This window comes from Sminthopsis crassicaudata, chromosome 3 (assembly GCF_048593235.1).
Source record: "Sminthopsis crassicaudata isolate SCR6 chromosome 3, ASM4859323v1, whole genome shotgun sequence".
In the NCBI taxonomy this organism is placed as follows: domain Eukaryota; kingdom Metazoa; phylum Chordata; class Mammalia; order Dasyuromorphia; family Dasyuridae; genus Sminthopsis; species Sminthopsis crassicaudata.
In genome coordinates this window covers 371882558-371904154 of record NC_133619.1, presented here as the reverse complement: position 1 = coordinate 371904154, position 21597 = coordinate 371882558, and the positions used below count along the sequence as shown (strand labels likewise).

The 21597-nt window shown below is 36.6% G+C and overlaps 1 protein-coding gene across 3 annotated transcripts in view; it reads left to right on the top strand.

Annotated features, from left to right (window-relative positions):
* The first annotated feature begins 1500 nt into the window (after window positions 1-1500).
* ACTR3 (actin related protein 3) overlaps window positions 1501-21597 on the top strand; it is a 67854-nt gene continuing 47757 nt past the window's right edge. The window contains exon 1 of one of the 3 annotated variants that reach the window (XM_074301858.1): window positions 1501-1862. In XM_074301858.1, coding sequence (XP_074157959.1) covers window positions 1819-1862 — 44 coding nt within the window. In that variant the 5' untranslated portion in view covers window positions 1501-1818. The remainder of the gene's footprint in view (window positions 1863-21597) is intronic. The other 2 variants (XM_074301857.1, XM_074301859.1) reach the window with 2 other exon arrangements.

The window sequence follows — 21597 nt, the reverse complement described above, 5'->3', positions numbered from 1 at the left end:
AGAGGCATTTAATAAATGCTTGACGCTTGCCGGAGCCCCAACACTACTGGCCTTACTCCCTTTTCCATTTGGGGGACAGCACAATGAGCCCCCTGTCTCTCTTCCTTGGCACAGTCCTGGAATACACTTCCTCTCTCAGAATTCCTAGTTTCCCTACACGAAGCCTTGTCAGCACACCAATTGCTATTTTTTTTCCTCCATGTTACCTTATATTCCTTTCTGCAGGTTATAAGATCCTCTAGAACAAACTATTTCATTTGTCTTTGTATCCAGGACATCTAGCAACCTGTGGGGCATATTGTAAATAATAAAATGCTTGCTTAATAATCTTTTTTTACTTTTCCTCACTTTTTTATTTTTCTTCTCTCTTGTCTTAATTTGGACAAAAATCCCTATCAGGAAGATTTGACTATTTTTTACAAGAAATGTGTCCTCGGTGGGATCCTGAGCATCCGTGTGATCACCACCACCCTCATCATTATCACATCATTCCTTGATTAACTGCTCAATTTTATGAGGTGGTGCTGTACCAGTGGTCCTCACACTTTTTAAGTAGGGGGCCAGTTCACTGTCCCTCAAGACTGTTGGAGGGCCAGACTACAGTAAAAACAAAAGCTCAGTCTCCGCCCCTCAGCCCTTTTGCAAACATAACCCTGCGAGTCCCATACAAGTCCTCAGCCCTCTGCTTATGGCCCACGGGCTGTAGTTTGAAAACCCTGGTCTACACCATTGTGACCTCCATCTGGCCCCGTCTTCTAGGGCACTATTTTGGAAAATAAACCACAATAATTCAGATGAATTTTGATAAATGTCAATACAGTTGATGTTCCTGGTAATCTTGTTTTATTTTATGCATTTAAAAACAGTCTTAGAAGGGGTCCGTAGGCTTCACAAGACTTTCAAAGAGAGTCTGACATACAAAAAAGGTTAAGAACTCAGAACAATAGAACACTTAAAATAGACAGTTTTTCATATTTTGCCTGTTTTTTCTTATCCATAATTTTTCTTTTTCCCGTAGTGAAAAGTAGCCACTTAAGCCCCGGGAAGACGAGAGCTGCTGATTTTGCATTAGAATACGTTTTCCTTAGGACTCCCGAGAAAGCCCACGCCCTCTTTTCCAGCTTTTTTAAGACTGAGCCATTCCAGGTGGCTGGAAGAGCGGCCTCGCACCACAAAGCTGTCGCAACCTACAGAACTAATAACTGAGGAGGAGTAAGGAAAGTAGGCGGCTCCTCACGTTTGTAAGGCCCTCTGCTGACTTCCCAGCTCCGCCTCCCTTAGAAAACCCGGCGTTGGATTAGTCAGAGAGAGCTCAGACGGGAGCCAGAAATTAGGGTGGGGAAGCTGCCACCGCCTCCGCCGTGTGCGCATGCTCTTTGTCCTCCTCCTGCTGGGTGGGAGGAAGCTGTGGCAGCGTTCTCCGCTGGGCCGGGCCGGACTTGGGCGTCAGCGCCGGCGGCCATCTTGACTTCCCCGAGAAAGAAATTGAGAGAAGTTGTAGAAAGGGAGGGCCGGAGTGGGGCGGGGAGAGGGAGCGAGGGAGAGCGGGGAGGCGGTCGCGGCGGGTTGGGCGGGGACTGCCGGCCTGACTGACTGGCTGGGTTGCGGAAGTGGAAGCCGCTGGCCGAGGCTGCTGCCCTCCCTCCGCGCCCGCCCGCCGCTGCCGCCGCTTCAGCTTCCTTTCTGCCTCCCGGGAGCGCGAGGCCGGCTCGGCTGTGGATGATTAGATAGCCCCCGCCGCCAGCCCCCCGTCCTCCCCGCATCCAGCACGGACCCGACGGCGGCGGCGGCTGCAGCGAGAGGAGGAGGAGGCGGAAGATGGCGGGACGGCTGCCGGCCTGTGTGGTGGACTGTGGCACCGGGTGAGCGGCAAGGACGGGCCCCTCGGGGACCGAGCGGCGCCCAAGGGGTGCGGGAGAACTCGGGCAGAAAGGGAAAATGGCGGGGCGAGGGGGTGTGAGAGAGAAAAAGGGAGAGGGTGTGGGGGAAGAGATGAATGGCGTGGGGAGTTGCCTCCGCCGCGGGTCGGGGTGTCTTGTCACCGGCTCTGCTGGGTTCGAGAGGGGTGGGGCCCCAAAGAGAGAGACCCTCCCTCGGCTCCCTCCGACCTCGCCCTTCTCGGCCCCGGCCAAGTACTGGGGGAGATGGCGGGGGAAGCACCTTTCTGGGGTTCAGGGTCGGGGCTACAAAGGAAAGGTTCTGTAAAGACCCCCACCCCCACTCCGATTTCCTCGGGCTGCTCCTCCCCCACCTTTTGCTCGGAAGACCTGGGGACCCCCTTGCTTCTCCAAGGTTGGGGGGAGGGTCTTCTCTCAGATCAAAAGCCCACACCCATTTCTTTCTGGCTCTCTCACCCTCCCTCCTTCTTGAGGAGAGCCTGAGAGGAGGGGTGGGGACCGGAGGAAGAGGACTAGACAGAGGGAAGGGGGGGAAAGACTAGCCCACGTTGTGGCTTTTGCAAGGTTGCTCTGACAAGACTCATGCCCAGGGTGTGGGTTGGGGAAAGGGAGGAATGCGCTTCCTTCATGGGAATTGAGAACAGGGTTTGAGGGGGAAAAAAACCAAAACCCAGCGGGGGTGCCCCCCCAGCTCCTCAAAACTTGCTTACTAAAGCGCTGGATACCCCCCTTTCCTTCCCATCCTATCTACTGTAGCGTCTCCTTTCCCTTTTACGTATTTTGCTAGGGAACCAAGTCACATTTTAATTTAGAGTGAAAGATGTCATGTGTTACTTCTCTTGTCTGAAAGAAAAAAAGTCCCCCAATGAGCAAGCGCGCAGCAACTTCCTTAGTTTTGTCAAAGGCTCTTCCTGCTTTAAATCTTTTATATCCTTATAAGGTAGTTTTCGATTTCAAACCTGAACAAATCTACTAGATTTTTTTTTTTTAATTAAGCAAGTTTAGATACGTGGTAGGATGAGTTGCAGGTGTTAGGTATTTTTATGAAGTAAAATAAAGTGCATTTGTACCTCAGAAAAAGTAACTGAGAAAACATTTTATTAAGTATAGTCTCTGTTGCAATTTTTTTTTTTTTGTTTTTGTTTTTAAGAGAAGCTCTCTAGGTGATTGTACAAAAAGTGTGGTAAACTTGAAAGTATTTTATTTTCTATTGTGTAGTTTAATGCAATTTGGAATAAAGCAAGCCTGGCCAGTATATATGAGTTTTCAAAAAGTGGTTTATAGAACACTTTATATATTAAACATGCTTTTGTTTTAATAAGTTGTGATATCTCGAAGTAAAATAAAACTTTTTGCTATATTTATTTGTTTATATACGTGCTTCACAGTTTTCAAAGCACCTTTTTTCTACTCTAGCAAATCGGAGAGTAATTGGTTCAACGTATTTTTGTACCCATTTTATAGAATACAAAACTCAGGCCTTGCGGTACAGTGATTTGTCAAAAGTCATACACTGCAAAGTAAGTTTTGGAGCCTATAGTAGGCTATTTTGGAGTCATGTCAGTGCAAATCCATTTCTGTTTCCCATTAAATAGTATTTGTCATTTGTCTGACTTGATATCTAATTCCCAATATTACCTTTTGGTTTCCATTTTTTTTTTCTCTTCAGAATTTATTTTTATTCCTAAATGTTTATCCAGTTCCTATGTAGTACTACCTGTTACAGTAATATAAGATATCTTAAACCCTAATGCCCATAAACAGTGTCTGCCATAATTACAGTTTCAGAGATTACACTGTTAGAAGCAGCAGAATTCCTAATACTGGACTCTACTTTTAGAAGGCAAATAGGCAGTTCTGTAAATGAATGTATCTTTTTCTGATAAGATTTCTTTCATAATGAAAAGTACTATCAGTTTCTATAACATTTCAAATCTTTGAAATAGCTATGGCATTTTCAAGTTTGATGTAGTTCTAGAATTTTTGTTATTTTTTTGTAATAATTTTTTTGGTTATTTTATGCTGGTATAATGAGACTGAAGTTCAGTGTTCTCAAGACCCCATTTTTCAAATGTCAACCTTGAATTTAACCTGTGTGCCTAGCAGAAAAGGTCAGTTTATTTTGAATTGCAGAAGCATTTAATTAACATTTAATTTTAAAGAAACTTTTCCATAGAAAACATTTATGAACCTGGGTAATTAGGACTAGTTCATATTTATAAATTATGAAATATAAAATCAAGACTTCTGACTTCATTGGATGATAGAATTTGATTCTTGGCAGGGATGTTAATAGCCATTTCATAGATGAAAAGAATATGACATCTAGCAAATAATCATTCCATTTCTGCTTGAAAACTTTTAGGAGAAGTAGGGTGGAATGATCCATCATTCAGTTCTATTGTCTTCAATCACAACTCGATTTTATTTAAATAATTTTTTGTGGGGGGGAGAATAAGGAGGGTGGATTGAGGTACAACTCTATTTTCATCATTACTGGAACATCCACATTGAAACTGTCTCCACAAATATGCAACTCTTAAGTGAAACAGTTTTAGAGAGTTGCCCTGGAACTGGATACAGTAGAAAGAGCCATGATTCTAGAAATGGAGGAGTTGGGTTCAAATTCCATTTAAAAAACCCCATGGTTTATGTCAGAGGTCCTGGCTTCAGATCCTGCTTATGGTATTTAATATCTGCTTGATTTTCTGACAAATCATTTAATGTGGTAGAATTTGAGAGTTGGGACTTTGAACTGCCTAATCCCAAATTATACACAAAAGGAATCTCCACATAGTTGACAGGAAGTGGATATTATAATCTTCTTTGTAAGATGAGGAAGAGGGGGCTGAACAAAATGGTCTCTAAAAGTGAAGAGTTCTAGTTATATGACTCTGTGACCTGTCTATGATCTGGGATGTGTTAAATCCTGTACTTAAATCCAGGGTTTTTTTTTTTTTTTTTTAAATACCAAGGTACATTTTTTAGCTTCCATACCAGATATTATTTATATGAATATACTGTTTAAATAACTATGTGTCTGCATATTATTACCATTTAAAGTTGATATTGGCCTAGTGGAACAAAATGTGGATGTAATTGGATTAAAAATAATCCTACTTAGGTGTCTGACATTGGGGCATCTTCCCCTGAGAAGTGGAAAACCTTATTATTTTTACATTTTAGTTTACATTTGAGGACAACACTGCTGAAAAGAAACCGACAAGAAGAATTTTGGAGACACTTTTAAAAGGAGTTGCCAAGGGAACATTTTTCCTGTTTTGTAATATTTTTGCTACTTTTAAAGCCTTTTTTAAAATTAATTTATCCCATCTGATAGAAATAAAACATAATAAATCAAGTCCATCTTTCTATTATGTCATTTGGGCAAAGTTTGAATCAAAAAAGAGGAAGGACACTAATCTTTTAGAGACTGAAAGTGTTGCTTGCTATCTTAGAATAGAATTAGCAAAGATTCAGAAAAGTTGCTAGTTCTAACAAAATGCCTTGTCCTTTCTCCCTTCTACCCTCCTTTTTTGAGATTAGGTTTCTCTGTTTCTTCTAGGATGGAAATATAGTGGTCATTCACTGCCTTACCCTACTAATGACCATGTTGGAAGCTTTGGTCTGTTGAATTTCTGAATTGGTTGGGCTCACCCCTTCTTAGGCAGTCTGGAGGCTTCCCACTTCTGGGAGTTCATCATTAGTCAACAAGCATTTATTAAGCACATATGTGGCAGACACTATGCTAAGTTTTGGGGATACAAAGAAAGGCAAAAGTAGTTCCTGTTTTTTCCTAGGCACTTACATTCTAATGTAGAAACAAGATGTAAATAATATATATGTGCAAGACTTAGTTTGGCCTTACTGGGACTTGGAACTCAAGGTTTCTTCCAGCCGTAGGCATCCTAAATAGCAGAGATTACAGACTTGTGCCCACAAGCCCAGCCCCTTATTCTTAACAATTAAAACTTGGGAATTTAAACAGAAATGACTCTGACCTTCTACATTAAGAAATAATCAGCCAGGGCTCAAACTAGCCTAAAGTTTTATCCAGGACAATGATCATTTTTTAAACCATCCAGAAAAAAAAGTTAGATTATTCATCTTGTATAAGAATAAAATTAATTTTCTGTATTTTTTCATTGTAGATTGAAATTAGAACATAAAAGTATTCTTTATGCTATTTCAATTGTTCAAAGTTTTATTGATAATTAAATTCTTAGAGCTATAACACATTGTAAAATTTTATTTCCTATAGTACTCATGATTCTCCAACATTTAAGTGGAATGACTTGCTAATTCTTTTGTTTTAGATGCCATCAGTTTTAATAATATAATGATACTTTTTCCTTTTGTCATGTCATTTTAAAATTGTATTAGAATCTTTTTTCATTGGATAACAGATAATTCCAAAAATCTTTATTTCCTTATTGTGGGATTCTTAGTTGTTGAATTTTTTTTTTTTTTTTTTTTTTTTTTTTTTTTTTTGCTGAAAAGTTAAACTTTCCAAATATAGCATAGGAGCTTATATACATTTCTGAGTAGCGTAAAGAATTAAATAAAAGATCATAAAAACTTTTTTCCTTCTCCTTTGGTTATATTGCCACAGTCATTTTATCTACGGTGTATGGCAAACAATTAATGAAGTATGGGTTGTCACAATTTAGGGATTCTGAAAAAAATTTCTCATATACTCATAATATAGATTATTAGTTAATATTAATAAATATTTATTAATTAATGTTCATGTGCTCTCCTATCTCAAAGAACTGAAATATTTGTAGTCCTTTTTGTTGTCATCATTAAATGTATTTACTAGTATTTATCTGTACCAATGCTGTTTATAGTAGCTGTTTTACCAGTTAGGATATAAGTAAGTTTACAGTTTCCCCTGCTCTGTGGATTCAGGCATTCTTTCTAGTCCTTTATGCTCTGGTTCTTTTCTCCAATTCTAGGTAGACAGGATTATTTTAGATTGTATTTGTTTAATAAGTAGACATTACTATTTTACTCTGGAACCCACTTAAGGAATTCTTTTGTATAGAGGTGTTATTTTTTTTTTAATTTTGGTAGTGATGATCTTTAGGTTGCAATTACACCATTTTACTACTTCTACTTTGTCAAAACATAATATTTTAAAGTTTTTGATGCTGCATTTTGGGACTTAATATGAATGGAGTAATCTTTTTTTGACATAGGCTGTGAAATTGTATAGAGTTTTGGGCCTTGATATTTTGGATGTATGAATCCCACAGTACTTAGTTTTCTTTTTGAGGATTCTGTTAATGAAAAAATGGAATTTTGGGAAAGAATTTTAAATAGATAATAGAACTTTAGAATTCAGTTATATAAATAACTTGGTAATTGTAAATCATGCAAAAATGATATGCTTGTAACAGCTAGCAAAAATGGCATTAATTGTACAGTTGAATTGAGTCTTCTCTATTCTTAATACTCCTAAATACTCTGAAGAACTAAAATGCATCTAATAACATTTTTCTCATAAAATTATGATCCTAATGGGAAGGTAAAACATATATATAATGCTATGTGAGAAAGTGTCTCTTGCTGAAATGTATACATACTACAGATAAGTATTATGGGGATTAGTTAGGAGAACTAAGGTGGTGTAGTTAGGAAAGACTTCCTGATAGGGGAGGGATTTTAGTTGAGCCCTGAAGCATTTGAGTACTTATAAATTTCTGGGAAAATTGTGAACAAAGATTTAGAAGGTAGGCAAGAGTTGATCTGCCCCTAAAGGGATCAGCTGACATGAGTATATATGTTATTGATAGCTAGATTATTGAAGACCTTGGTTTTGAGGCTGAAGATTTGAGCTTGATCATGTGATATCTTCATAAGTACTGGAGAGAACAATTGACACTATGAAAGTGGGATTTAAAAAAGATTAATATGGCAAAAGTGTGCAAGATAGATAGGTTGGGACTGGAGGGACAGACTTAGATATTAATAGTATTTTAAAGACACTACAGAAGAAAGGACAAAGTAATATGGTGGAATAAGAAATAGAAAAGGAGTAAATCTGGGAGAAATTTTAAAGTTAAAATGGTAAAAAGAATTTTGTAACTTTCAAAATCAGGACGCTGAGGCTTTGTCACAGAAGATCCCAAGATGTAGAGATTTAGGTGGAATAGATGGGAGAATGAAGGAATTTGAGACACAAATTATAAATTTTGTGATCCTTTGTAAAGAGACCCTCAATGAAGGTTTAGGTTTACTGATAGCCTAATGCTTCCTCTCCAGTCCTTGCTGAGCCTGAATTTCCAAACTATCTATCAGAAGAAATAAAAAGTCTAGGAATTTGGAAGACAAAAGGAGTATGCTTTCCCTGTTGGATTCAGTGTGGGTAGCTGACTCAATATAGAGAAGCTAGGCGCCATTTTTTTGTTACTGTTCCAGTGACTAGCAGAGGTAGAAATACAGTAAACTCATTTAATAACAAGAATCTTTTATAACAAAAAGTATTTTGAAAGTGTCTTTTAGACAACTCTGAGATACCACTATACACCTGTCAGATTGGCTAAGATGACAGGAACAAATAATGATGAATGTTGGAGGGGATGTGGGAAAACTGGGGACACTGATGCATTCTGGAATTATGCCCAAAAAGTTATCAAACTGTGCATAGCCTTTGATTCAGCAGTGCTACTACTGGGCTTAGATCGCAAGGAAATACTAAAGAAGAGAAAGGGACCTGTATGTGCCATAATGTTTGTGGCAGCCCTTTTTGTAGTGGCTAGAAACTGGAAAATGAATGGATGCCCATCAATTGGAGAATGGTTGGGTAAATTATGGTATATGAATGTTATGGAATATTAATTGTTCTGTAAGAAATGACCAGCAGGGTGAATACAGAGAGGCTTGGAGAGACTTAAATCAACTGATGCTGAGTGAAATGAGCAGAACTAGATCATTATACACTTCAACAACAATACTGTATGAAGATCTATTCTGATGGAAGTGGATATCTTCAACATAGAGAAGATCTAATCCAGTTCCAATTGATCAATGATGGACAGATTCAACTACATCCAGAGAAGGAACACTGGGAAATGAGTGTAAACTCTTTGCATTTTTTGTTTTTCTTCCTAGATTATTTTTATCTTCTGAATCCAATTTTTCCTTTGCAGCAACAACAACAAAAATTTGGTTCTGCACACATATATTGTATCTAGGATATACTACTAAATATGTATGGGAATGCCTGCCATCTAGGGGAGGGGGTGGAAGAAAGGAGGGGAAAATTCGGAACAGAAGGGAGTACAAGGGATAATGTTGTAATTACCTATGCATATATATTGTCAAAAAATGTTATAATTATAAAATAAATAAAAAAAAGAAAGTGTCTTGCAGAACTATTATAAAAGATTTCAATTCCTTCAAAGTTCAGAAATGGCATTATTGAAATAAAGTATAATTAGAAGCATTGAGACAAGAATAAATTCCCTTAATAAAGCAATTAAAGTGAGAATCAGTGAAATTTCTGGATTATCTGTTTTATTTTATGAATTGTTACTTTATAACATAATTCAGTGGACTTTTGATCTCACATATTTATTTTCTCCAGTAATGTAATTTGCAACTTATCTTAAATGATTTTTGACTGTGTCTTTTAAAAATATTTATTAGAGGATCTGCTCTAGATCATTTAATAGACCATAGATACCAGTGATATAATTAGGTTGAATATCTGTTATTGTTTTTACATAATAATTGGCTAGCTTTCTCAATCTCCTTTTAAAATCACATTTTCTGGATAGTTTTGTGATACTTTTTATGTACAGATCATTGTAATATGCTGTAACCAAGTGAAATCCACCATATGTCATCTTTCCATTGCTTTTGGGTCATCTCACATTTTCTTGAGAACCTGTGGTATGCCTTCTTTGAAATTTGAAATTACAGATTTTGCCTTGGGAAGCAGTTTGTCTCAAGTTTCTCCCCATTCCAATCCATCCTCAAATTTCTCTCCATTCTAATCCATCTTCTACTCAAATGGTTTAGGCTGACCATGTCATCTTTCTCTTACAGTAGCATCAAATATAAAAACATCTCTTGACATTTACAACTCACCTTAAAATGACTTCTTTCTACCTGTTTGTACTTACTCTTCACACATGATAGACCCATCCTCCTGTCCTTTTGTGCCTTGGCATATCTTGTTCTCTTTGCCTGGAATTCCTATCCCCCCTTATATACTCCTTTTCTTTGATTTCCTTTAATTTCTAGCTCAAATCCCACCTTCTGTAGGAAGCTTTTCTGGGTCCCCTCAGTTGCTGCATCCTTCCCTTCTGAGATTTTTCACCATCTAATTTTATATATTTAATTATTTACATGTTGTTTCTTCCATTAGAATATGAGTTGCTTAAGGGAAAGGGCAGTTCTTGCCTTTTTATCTTCAATGTTTAATACCGAGCCTGGTACATAGTGTTTTAAAAATGTTGTTTGATTGTATAGTATTTTCATTGATAAAAAATCAATTTCCCAGATGTATTTCTGCTTGCTTTTTTTAATCTTCTATTTAATTATTCATTGGCCCATTCCTTATCTTTTTCTTTTTGCTGAGGAAGTTTGGGGTTAAGTGACTTGCCCAGGGTCACACAGTTGGAGGTGTTAAGTGTCTGAGACTAGAATTGAACTCAGGTCCTACTGACTTAAGGGTTGGTGCTGTATTCACTGAGCCACCTAGTTGCCCCCATTCCTTATCTTTCTATGGTGATAGACTGATTCATTGGATTGCCTGTGTGGCTTAATATCTGGGAAATAAGCAGCTCCTTCTCAATCTCCTTTGTGGTATCTTCATTCAGATTACTATTTCCATTCTAAAGTATCCCACAGAGTTCTAACCTGGGCACTTTTTTCTCTTCTTCCTGTATAATATTTCATTTGATTATATCATTTGTTTCATGGATTACATTTTCATCTCTAAATTGATGTTTTACAAATCTACCTATTCTGCCTAACCAATCTCACAATTTCACCTACATTTCAGACTTGAATTGTATGTTCAGCAGACATCTTAAACTCAACTTGTGTAAAACAAGATTTTATTTTCTCCTTTTTAAGCTTCCCAATAACTATGGAGGACATCAACATCTTCCCATTCCCTAAAACCCAAAACTAAGGCTTCATCCTTGATTCTTCACTATCTTCCCTCCAAAAAACACAAAAAACTGTCATTTCCTGGACCAAATTCAAAATGATGTTTTTCAAAGCCCTTTAGATCTTCTACTTTGCTAGTCTTACACCTATTCCTCACCATGTACTATTTTTTTTTAATGTTAAACATGGTAAAAATATATGTAAATCAAATGTAGGCAAACAATATATAATTATTGTGCTGCACAAGAAAAATCTGATAAAAAAAGTAAGAAAAATGAAAAAATAAAATAAAATTCAAGCAAACAGCAGTAAAAGAAGTGACGATGCTATGTTGTGATCCACACTCAGATCCCATAGTCCTCTCTCTGGGTGTAGATGCCTCTCTTTATCACAAGACCATTGGAACTGGCCTGAGTCATCTCATTATTGAGAAAAGCCACATTCATCAGAATTGATCATTGCTGTTAACATCTACAGTGATCTGGTTCTGCTTATTTCACTTAGCATCAGTTCATGTAAGTCTCTCCAGGTTTCTGAAATTATCCTGCTGATTGTTTCTTATAGAACAATCGTATTCCATAACATTCATATACTATCATTTATTCAGCCATTCTCCAACTGATGGGCTTCCACTCAGTTTCCAGTTTCTTGCCATTACAAAAAAGGTTGATGATGGGGGTGAAACTGTGTCCCCTTTAATCTGAAAAATAATCACTCTGCCCCTTTGATTCCTGGCCTTCCAACTCCATAGAGTCTATGATAGGGAGCATATGTCCCAATATGTTGAAGCTTCTAAGGTCCATTCCCAATATGTCTCAGGCTGGACATTTCTAAGGCAAATCACCCCCCCCCCTTTGATCTTTTGGATAGCCTATCCCATTCAGGAAGACTTCAAAATGATTTTCAGTTGGGAGATCTGGGCCTGGGGGCATTGGCTTCTTCCCTTCCTTCCTCTCTTCCTCTCTCCTTCTCTCCCTCTTTCTCTCTTCTTTTAAGCATGGATAAATTTTCAGCACTGACCCTTGCAAAGCCTTGTTATTCCAACTTTTTCCATCCTCCCCCACCAGATGACAGATAATCCAATAAATATGTTAAAGTATATGGTAAATCCATTATATGTATATAGTTAGAGTTATCTTGCTGCACAAGAAAAATCAGATCTAGAAAGAAAGAAAAAAATCTGAGAAGGAAAATAAAAATGCAAGCATACAATAAAAGAAAGAGTGGAAATGTTATGTTGTGGTCCATACTTATTTCCTGTAGTTCTCTCACTGGGTGTAGTTGATTCTCTTCATTACTGAACAGTTGGAACTGATTTGGATCATCTCGTTGTTGAAGAGAGCCATATCCATCAGAATTGATCATCATATAGTATTGTTTGTTGAAGTGTATAAATGATCTCCTGGTTCTACTCATTTTGCTTAGCATCAGTTCATGTAAGTCTCTTCAAGCCTCTCTGAAATCACCCTTCTGGTCATTTCTTACAGAACAATAATATTCCTTAACATTCATATACCATGATTTATTCAGCCATTCTCCAATTGATGGACATCCATTCTATTTCCAGTTTCTAGCCATTACAAAAAGGGCTGCCACAAACATTTTTGTACATACGGGTCTCTTTCCCATCTTTAAGATCTCTTTGGGATATAGGGCTTTAAATACTAAATAGGATTTTGTATGTTACTCTAGAGGCAGTGGGAACTTATCAAGCAGGAGAATGGCTAGATCACATGTGCTTTAGGTAGAATATTTTTGTTTCTGTGTGAAGGAGATATCTGAAAGAGTTTAGAGTGGGAGCAAGGAGTTCATTTTAGGAGGTGATTGTTATAGGGCAGCTATGAATACTTGAACTAGAGTGGTTGCAACTTGAATAGAAAAAGAGGAACAGATATATTGTGGAAATGGGAGCTATAAGATTTGACTACTCATGTGAATGTGCTGTGTGAGGGAGAGGGAAAATACTTTTATCATAGTTCAGGATTTAGGGCTTACTATGCAATTTAATTCATTAAATATTGCAAGTATCAATTCTGCACAGACTTGTAGAGAGATAAATAACAATAGAGCCTCCATCATCAAGAAGGTTAGGAGAACATGACATCTAAATAGGCACTTTACAAATATTCCATAGCAGAGAGAATATGCCTTGTGGAAGGCAAGATAATTCTCTAGTTGGAGAGAGAAGGGGGTTAAAACTTTGATTTCATTTATCCATGAAACTTGATATAATATCATAAAATTAATGGTTCAGTAAAGTTAATGCTATAAGACTTTTCCTGCCAATTTAAGTAATAGAATTTAAGTAATACAATCACAGATTATAGTAAATATGGGAAAATGTTTTATATTTTTCCTAACAATGAACTTTATAATGCATCTGGCACAGTAAAAGGTGTATAAAATTTGTATGCTATATATAAATTGTGAACCTTGGTTCAGTAAATTTAGAGATATAACTAGTAGCTAATAGACTAAAAAAAAAGCTCTCAGAGCTGAAAGGAACCCTGTATTTTTTCCAGTCTTGTTTTTTAGATGAAACAAAGTGTAGAAATAAGATCCATTTTAGTATAATTTCTTTGGTTTAATATTAATTTCTTAAGTTTTTATTCTAAACATTTGTGCCTCTTTATAAACTTTTCACTTTATACTGTAAAAATTTTTGCATATGTAGTTGGTACTATTTATAGTTAGAAAAAGGAAGTGTGGTTGAAACTCAGCATGGTACATTTGAAATTCTGTATTATATATATATATATATATCTGTTGCAAAACAGAAACCTAGTGTATGGTACAAATGAAAAATGAATATTGAACTCTCAGAAAACTTAGTAATAATAAATAAAATGTTCTGTGGATTCCAGGAAAACTAACATGATTTTGAACAAATGTACTATTTAACTCAAGGATTTAAATTGCACCATTTAAAAAATTAGGCTGGAATCTTGGCACCTTATATATTTGTTAATAGGCAATGATGAATAGGAGCATTTTTCAAAATATAGTATGAAAATTTCAAGGTAATCTAAAATTGACATGACTTTTATTTGTAGCCACTTGAGGTATTCTTAACAGGAAAAATTGTAGGCCAAGTATATAATGAGTGACAACCCATCTTGAATAATTAGTTTTAAAGATCTCATTATCTTCAGACCCAGTTTTAGTACAAATATAGAACATGTAGGGAGCTTACGATTAGGTTAGTTTTTATTAATTTTGATCTCCTGAGTTGTTAGGACAGTTTTGCCAGTTTGAATACCAAGCAGTTATTTTACAATTAAATGTTAAATTGATCATTGCTGATTGTTAATGTTACAGTATTAACTATATATATGTATAATGAAGAATATTGAAGAAATTTGAAGAAAATTGACATCTTTAATTTTGATCTGATTTTTTTTTATCATTTGTCTTTGATAGACATTCTCAAACATAAAAAAGTTTATAAAGACAAAATGATATTGACTAATACTTCAACTCTCTTTTTTTTTTTTTTTTTTTTAAACTATATGGTTTTATTGCTTTGGACAAAAAAAAAAAAAAAGGGATTATTTCTGTTTTGGGGTCCTGCAATACTGTGTGGTTGTGATGAGGAGAGTACTATATTGGTTTGCAGGGACTTCAATATTTTCCTTACATTTTTTTTCTCACTCTTCCATAGACTTTGGATCTCTTAAGGTTGTTGCAACGACTATAGTGTCAATAACCTATTAGAGACATGAGAAATTTAATCATGCTTAGTCATGGAATTTGGGATGACTAGTTTAAAAAAATTAGTTGAATGTGATTATTACTAGGTCTTCCTGGAGGATAGCATTCATTTTTCATTTGCATCATAACAATATGCTTCTTCATTACAACAGATACATAATACAGAATTTGAAAAGTATTTCATTGGACTTCATCTGAGATTTCTAAGTAATTTTTTAAAATGTAAATTCCTTAAGATGAACTTTGAATGGTTTTCTGTAAGGATTGTATAGATTCTCTGGATACTGTTATTTTTGAGATGTTAGGTTAGAAGTCAAATGTGAAAAGGAAGAAGAGCATTGTTTTCCTTTTCCAAGAGAATTTGCCCCTGTGATTTCAGACTAGAGAAAAAATAGAGTATAAATTAGGTTGAAATTGAAATCTGAGATCTTGGATTTAAATCCCACCTTTGCTTGTAAGACTTTGGGCAAGTCACTTAACCTCTCTAGGGATGAGATTCTTCATCTAGTGGTTGAAGCTTCTAAGGTCCATTCTAATTCTGAATTTATGATTCTCTGGCTAATTTGGAAATGTCCATATTTTTCATTTTTATTTTTCAAAGGTGGTATTTTCACTGATTCATAAGATAGAATTGCAAATAATTTTTTTTTTCTAATTTATATTGAAAATAGAATTTATAGGCAATTGCCAGGGATTTCTGGATCACAAGACCAAACAACATAGATATCAGACAATTTCTTGGAGTCTCAGGACTTCTGAAATTAGGAATTTACATAAAAGATGAAGCAATTTTAACAGTATAGGGCACCAAAAATACTAATGAGGTACAGGAAGTTAGTACCTTAGAAATACTAACAAATAGACTCTTACCTTTTGCTGAGTGTCAAGGGGATTGGGAGGAGACAGCAACTTTTTGATGGTCTAGAGAAATCAGAAGGAGGAAAGAAAATGTAGGAGAGAGGAACAACTCAAGAAGAGCTCTGTGTGTTGGGGGTAGGGGTTCCTAAATTTTCTTTTATAGTCAACAAGTGTTGATTAAGCATCTGTTATGTACTAGACACTGTTCTAAGCACTGAAATTGCAAGGACCACATTTAAACAATGTTTGATCTTACAGAGCTTTAAATTCTAAGGAGGGAGATAACATATATAGGGATGTATAAGATTCTTTACTGGATAGAGACATTCCTGTGAGAAAGTTAGATGATGAGCACTGGACTTAAACTTAGGAAACTTTAACATTCTTGTCTTGGTCACTTGCTGGCTGTTGGATCTTCCTGGGCCTCAGTCTCATTTCCCTCATCTGTCAAATGAGAATAATACCACCTGCCTTATATAGTCATTATAAGGAGCAAATAAAGTAATAAATGAAATGTACATTACAAACCTTAAAACACTATGTAAATGTTATTTCATTATTTTTGTATAACTTTAGAGGAGATGATAGAAATGGTTGGAGTGGAGGGAAACTCAGCACAAGGAGAAACTATTAAAAAAAAAAAAAAGACTTCACAAAGGATGATTCTTGAGATGAATTTTAAGGGAGCCAAGGGATTCTGAAAGAGAGAGTATACTGTCCATGGACAGCCAGATCAAAAGCACAAGAAAGCATGTGAAGAATAAAGGTAAACCAGTAAGGCCGAATTGTAGAGTATGTGGAGGGGAGTAATGTGTAAGAAGATTGGAAAGTTAGGAGCCAGGTTGTGAAGAACTTTTAAATGCCAAATAGGAATTAGGAATTTATATTTGATCCTAAATGTGATAGAGAGCCATTGGAGTTGGAGGGACAGGATATTGTCAGGCCTGTGCTTTGAGAAAATTAGTAATATTGTGGAAGATGGATTAGAATGGGAGAGACCTCAAGGAGGGAGATTGTTAGGTTAATGCAGTATTTCAGTGCCTTAACTAAAATGATGGCTATACAAGGGAATGAATTACAAAGTGTTTATTAAGCTCTTAATTCTTTGAAAGTACCATATTGCTAAGTGTTAGGGGTGCAAATAGAAAAGTAAGACAGTCTTTATTTTCAGGAGTTCACATTCTAATAGAATTCCAACATATATGGAAGATTTTATCTTTAAGTCAGATGGAAAATTTCATTGTCCTTGTGCAGAGGCAAAGCAGATAGTAATGACTTTTAAATGCCATTTCTACTGATGAAATGATATCACTTTCTGATGTTCAAACATTTGGCAGGGCCATCTACTGTATTTGCATGAACTTTTCTAAGTAAGTCTAATGCATATGAACCACCCACTCACTTGCCATACCATCCTCATGTATATCCTCCTAACCCTTCTCCACCTGTTCCACCTAATCCAGCATCATTTCCACCACCCAACATTCCCCCACCAACCCCTGGATATCCTCCCCCACCAACATACAACCCCAACTTTCCACCTCCACGATTGCCTCCAACTCATGCTGTTCCTCCCCATCCTCCTCCTCCTCCAGGGCTTGGGATATGTCTCCACAGAGGTTGCTTCCCAGGATGATGGATTGAGAGCCCTGGGCTGAAAGCAGGGCTCATAAGTTGGGTCTGAGGTCCATCTTGTCCAAGCAGAGATGTGGTCAAATTAGTGGTGGTAGGTTGAGTTGCTTGGCACATAGTGCTCCATTCTTCCCCAGTTCTCACCTCCTTATCCATGGGAGCCCGTGAGTGGCTGTTGCCCGGAGGAGGGGTGGGGGGAAGGAACATGGTTCACTTTTCCACAGGAGTTGCTTTTCAGGATGATGATTATGAGAGTACTAGAAGCAAAGTGGCTATGACTTTCTGAGCTTTTGAGTTTATCTGTCTTTTAGTGGCAGTTGGTCAGTAGTTGTTGCTAATGGGGAGTGGAGAGACTGGCTTGTTTCTGAGAGGTGTGGAGAGAAAATTCACAAGATTTGGCAAATGATTGAATATATGAGGTAATGGAGTCAGTCTTCTAGTGAAGATCAGAAGTAAATGGTGTTAAAGGTACAAGTAGAGAGAGGTTGGTCTTAATAGTATGAATTATCTCTTCAGAGATTGAAAAGGTTTGGTAGTAGGGCACTGGTATCAAGAAAATGGTGGGGGAGGAAGTTTCAGTGAAATGGTCTGTTTTTTCTGTGAGCTGAATAATTAGGTCTTTAGCTAAGAAAGTAGAGAGAGGGAATACAATAGGAAATTTGAGGAGAAAAGAAGTTTAGAAAACCCACTTTAATAAATGAGATTAAAGATTATTTAGGGAAGAGAAGCAGTACTTTTCAATTAAGAGAGCACAGTGGACACTACATAACAAATTTGGAGTGGATTCAGTTATTGGCTTTATGGCTTCTTTCAGCTCTTATTAAGAGCATGTGATTGGGAGTAATCTAGTGTCAGTTTGGTAGGGAATGATCTATAAAAGGACAGAAAGGAAGAAAAGGATTAGATTAGAGAATGGTGTAAATTTGTATTGGTTTACCAAGAGTTCAAGATTGCAAAGAATAGAGTGTAGCCAGGAGCAAAAGCAAAGCCTTGGAAAGGATCCTGGGATGGAGGGATTAGATCAGGATGAGAAGAGAAAGTAGAATTTTTTTTTCTCAATATTTTATTTTTCCAAATATATGTAAAGATAGTTTTTAACTTTTAGTTTTGTAAGACTTCGCATTCCAATTTTTTTTTTTTTTTCTTCCTTTTTTACTTCCCCTCCTCCCCAAGATAACAAGCAGTCCAATACAGGTTTAAAATGTTCAATCCTTTTAAACATATTCCCGTTTTTCATTTGTGCAAGAAAAATCTGACCAAAAGGCAGGGGGGAGGCCATGAAAAAACGAAAAAACAAACAAAAAGGTGAAAATACTATGCTTTGATCCACATTCAGTTTCTGTAGTTCTTTCTCTGGATGCAGATGGCATTTTCCATCCTAAGTCATTGCCTTGAATTGTTGCATTGTTGAGAAAAGCCAAGCTCATTCCTGTTGATCATCACATAATCTTGTTGCTACTGTGTACAGTGTTCACCAGGTTCTGTTCATTTCACTCAGCATCAGTTCATGCCTTTCCAGGATTTTCTGAAATGAGCCTGCTCATCATTTCTTACAGAACAATAGCCCATCACATTCATATATCAGCCATTCCTCAACTGATCCCACCCAGTTTTCAGTTCCCTTGCCACTACAAAAAGAGCTGCTACAAACAAAGTGACATTGTGGAATCAAAGAATATGCACAGTTTTATTGACCTTTGGACAAAGTTTCGAATTGTTCTCCAGAATGATTGGATCATTTTGCAACTCCACCAACAATGCATTAGTGTCCCAGTTTTTCCACATCCCCTCCAACATTTATCATTATCTCTTCCTGCCATTTTAGCCAATTTGAGAGGTGTAAGGTGGTAACTTGTCCTGATTTGTATTTCTCTAATCAATGATTTAAAGCAGTTTTTCATGGCTAGAAATGGCTTTAATTTATCTGAAAATTGTCTATTCATATCCTTTGATCATTTATCAAATGGGGAATGACATGTTATTATAAATTTGAGTCAGTTCTCTATCATAAAGTAAAATTAAAAGTAATTAAAGCATAGGATGGTATGGACTGGTAGATTATGATTGGATAAAGGAATTTCAGATTTTTTGCACGTGGAAGTAGAATATTTATGTGTGATAGCAAGATGAGGGTATCTCTATTAATGGAGGAATAGGTTATGAGAGTTTGGTAGATTGGGTAGAATTTTCATTTTATTTTGATAGCCTATTAAAATGCTTTCAGAGGTTCTTCTGAATTGTTATAAGCTGTGTGTGTGTGTGTGTGTGTGTGTGTGTGTGTGTGTGTGTGTGTGTACACCTAAGAAGGTTATGGAATTAATAGCTGTTTGATAATTATTATTATTATTATTTTTTTTTTATTATATATATATATATTTTATAATATTATCCCTTGTATTCATTTTTCCAATTTACCCCCCCTCCCTCTATTCCCTCCCCCGACGACAGGCAATACCATACATTTTACATGTGTTACAATATAGTCTAGGTACAATACATGTGTGCGAATATCATTTTCTTGTTGCACAATAAACATTAGAATCCGAAGGTACATGCAACCTGGGCAGACAGATATTAGTGCTAACAATTTTCATTCCCCTCCCAGTGTTTCTTCTCTGGGTGCAGCTACCTCTGTCCATCATTGATCAACTGGAAGTGAGTTGGATCTTCTTTATGTTGAAGATTTCCACTTCCATCAGAATACATCCTCATACAGTATTGTTGTTGAAGTGTACAGTGATCTTCTGGTTCTGCTCATTTCACTCAGCATCAGTTGATTTAAGTCTCTCCAGGCCTCTCTATATTCCTCCTGCTGGTCATTTCTTACCGAGCAATAATATTCCATAACCTTCATATACCACAATTTACCCAACCATTCTCCAACTGATGGACATCCATTCATCCTCCAGTTTCTAGCTACAACAAAAAGAGCTGCCACAAACATTTTGGCACATATATGTCTCTTTCCGCTCTTTAGTATTTCTTTGGGATATAATCCCAGTAGTAGCGCTGCTGGGTCAAAGGGTATGCACAGTTTGATAACTTTTTGGGCATAATTCCAGATTGCTCTCCAGAATGGCTGGATTCTTTCACAATTCCACCAGCAATGTATTAGTGTCCCAGTTTCCCCACATCCCCTCCAACATTTGTCATTATTTGTTCCTGTCATCTTAGCCAATCTGACAGGTGTGTAGTGGTATCTCAGAGTGGTCTTAATTTGCATTTCTCTGATCAGTAGTGATTTGGAACACTCTTTCATGTGAGTGGATATAGTTTCAATTTCTTCCTCTGAGAATTGTCTGTTCATATCCTTTGGCCATTTATCAATTGGAGAATGGTTCGGTTTCTTATAAATTAGGGTCAGTTCTCTATATATTTTGGAAATGAGACCTTTGTCAGAACCTTTGTTTTTAAAAATATTTTCCCAATTTGTTACTTCCCTTCTAATCTTGTTTGCATTAGTATTATTTGTACAGAAACTTTTTAGTTTGATGTAATCAAAATCTTCTATTTTGTGATCAATAATGATCTCTAGTTCTCCTCTGGTCATAAATTCCTTCCTCCTCCACAAGTCTGAGAGGTAGATTATCCTCTGTTCCTCTAATCTATTTATTATCTCCCTCTTTATGCCTAAATCATGGACCCATTTTGATCTTATCTTGGTATATGGTGTTAAGTGTGGATCCATATCTAATTTCTGCCATACTAATTTCCAGTTTTCCCAACAGTTTTTTCCGAATAATGAATTTTTATCCCTAATGTTGGAATCTTTGGGTTTGTCAAAGATTAGATTGCTATAGATGTACCCTTTTTTGTCCTTTGTATCTAATCTGTTCCACTGATCTACCGGTCTATTTCGTAGCCAATACCAAATGGTTTTGGTGACTGCTGCTATATAATATAGCTTTAGATCAGGTACACTTAGACCACCTTCCTCTGAGTTTTTTTTCATTAGTTCCCTTGCAATTCTCGACCTTTTATTCTTCCATATGAATTTTGTTGTTATTTTTTCTAGGTCATTGAAATAGTTTCTTGGGAGTCTGATTGGTATAGCACTAAATAAATAGATTAGTTTGGGGAGTATTGTCATCTTTATTATATTCGCTCGGCCTATCCAAGAGCACTGAATGTCTTTCCAATTATTTAAATCTGATTTTATTTTTGTGGCAAGTGTTTTGTAATTTCTCTCATATAATTCCTGACTTTTTTTTGGTAGATGGATTCCCAAATATTTTATACTCTCAACATTTGTTTGGAATGGAATTTCTCTTTGTATCTCTTGCTGTTGCATTTTGTTAGTGATATATAAAAATGCCGAGGATTTATGTGGATTTATTTTGTATCCTGCCACTTTGCTGAAATTTTGAATTAT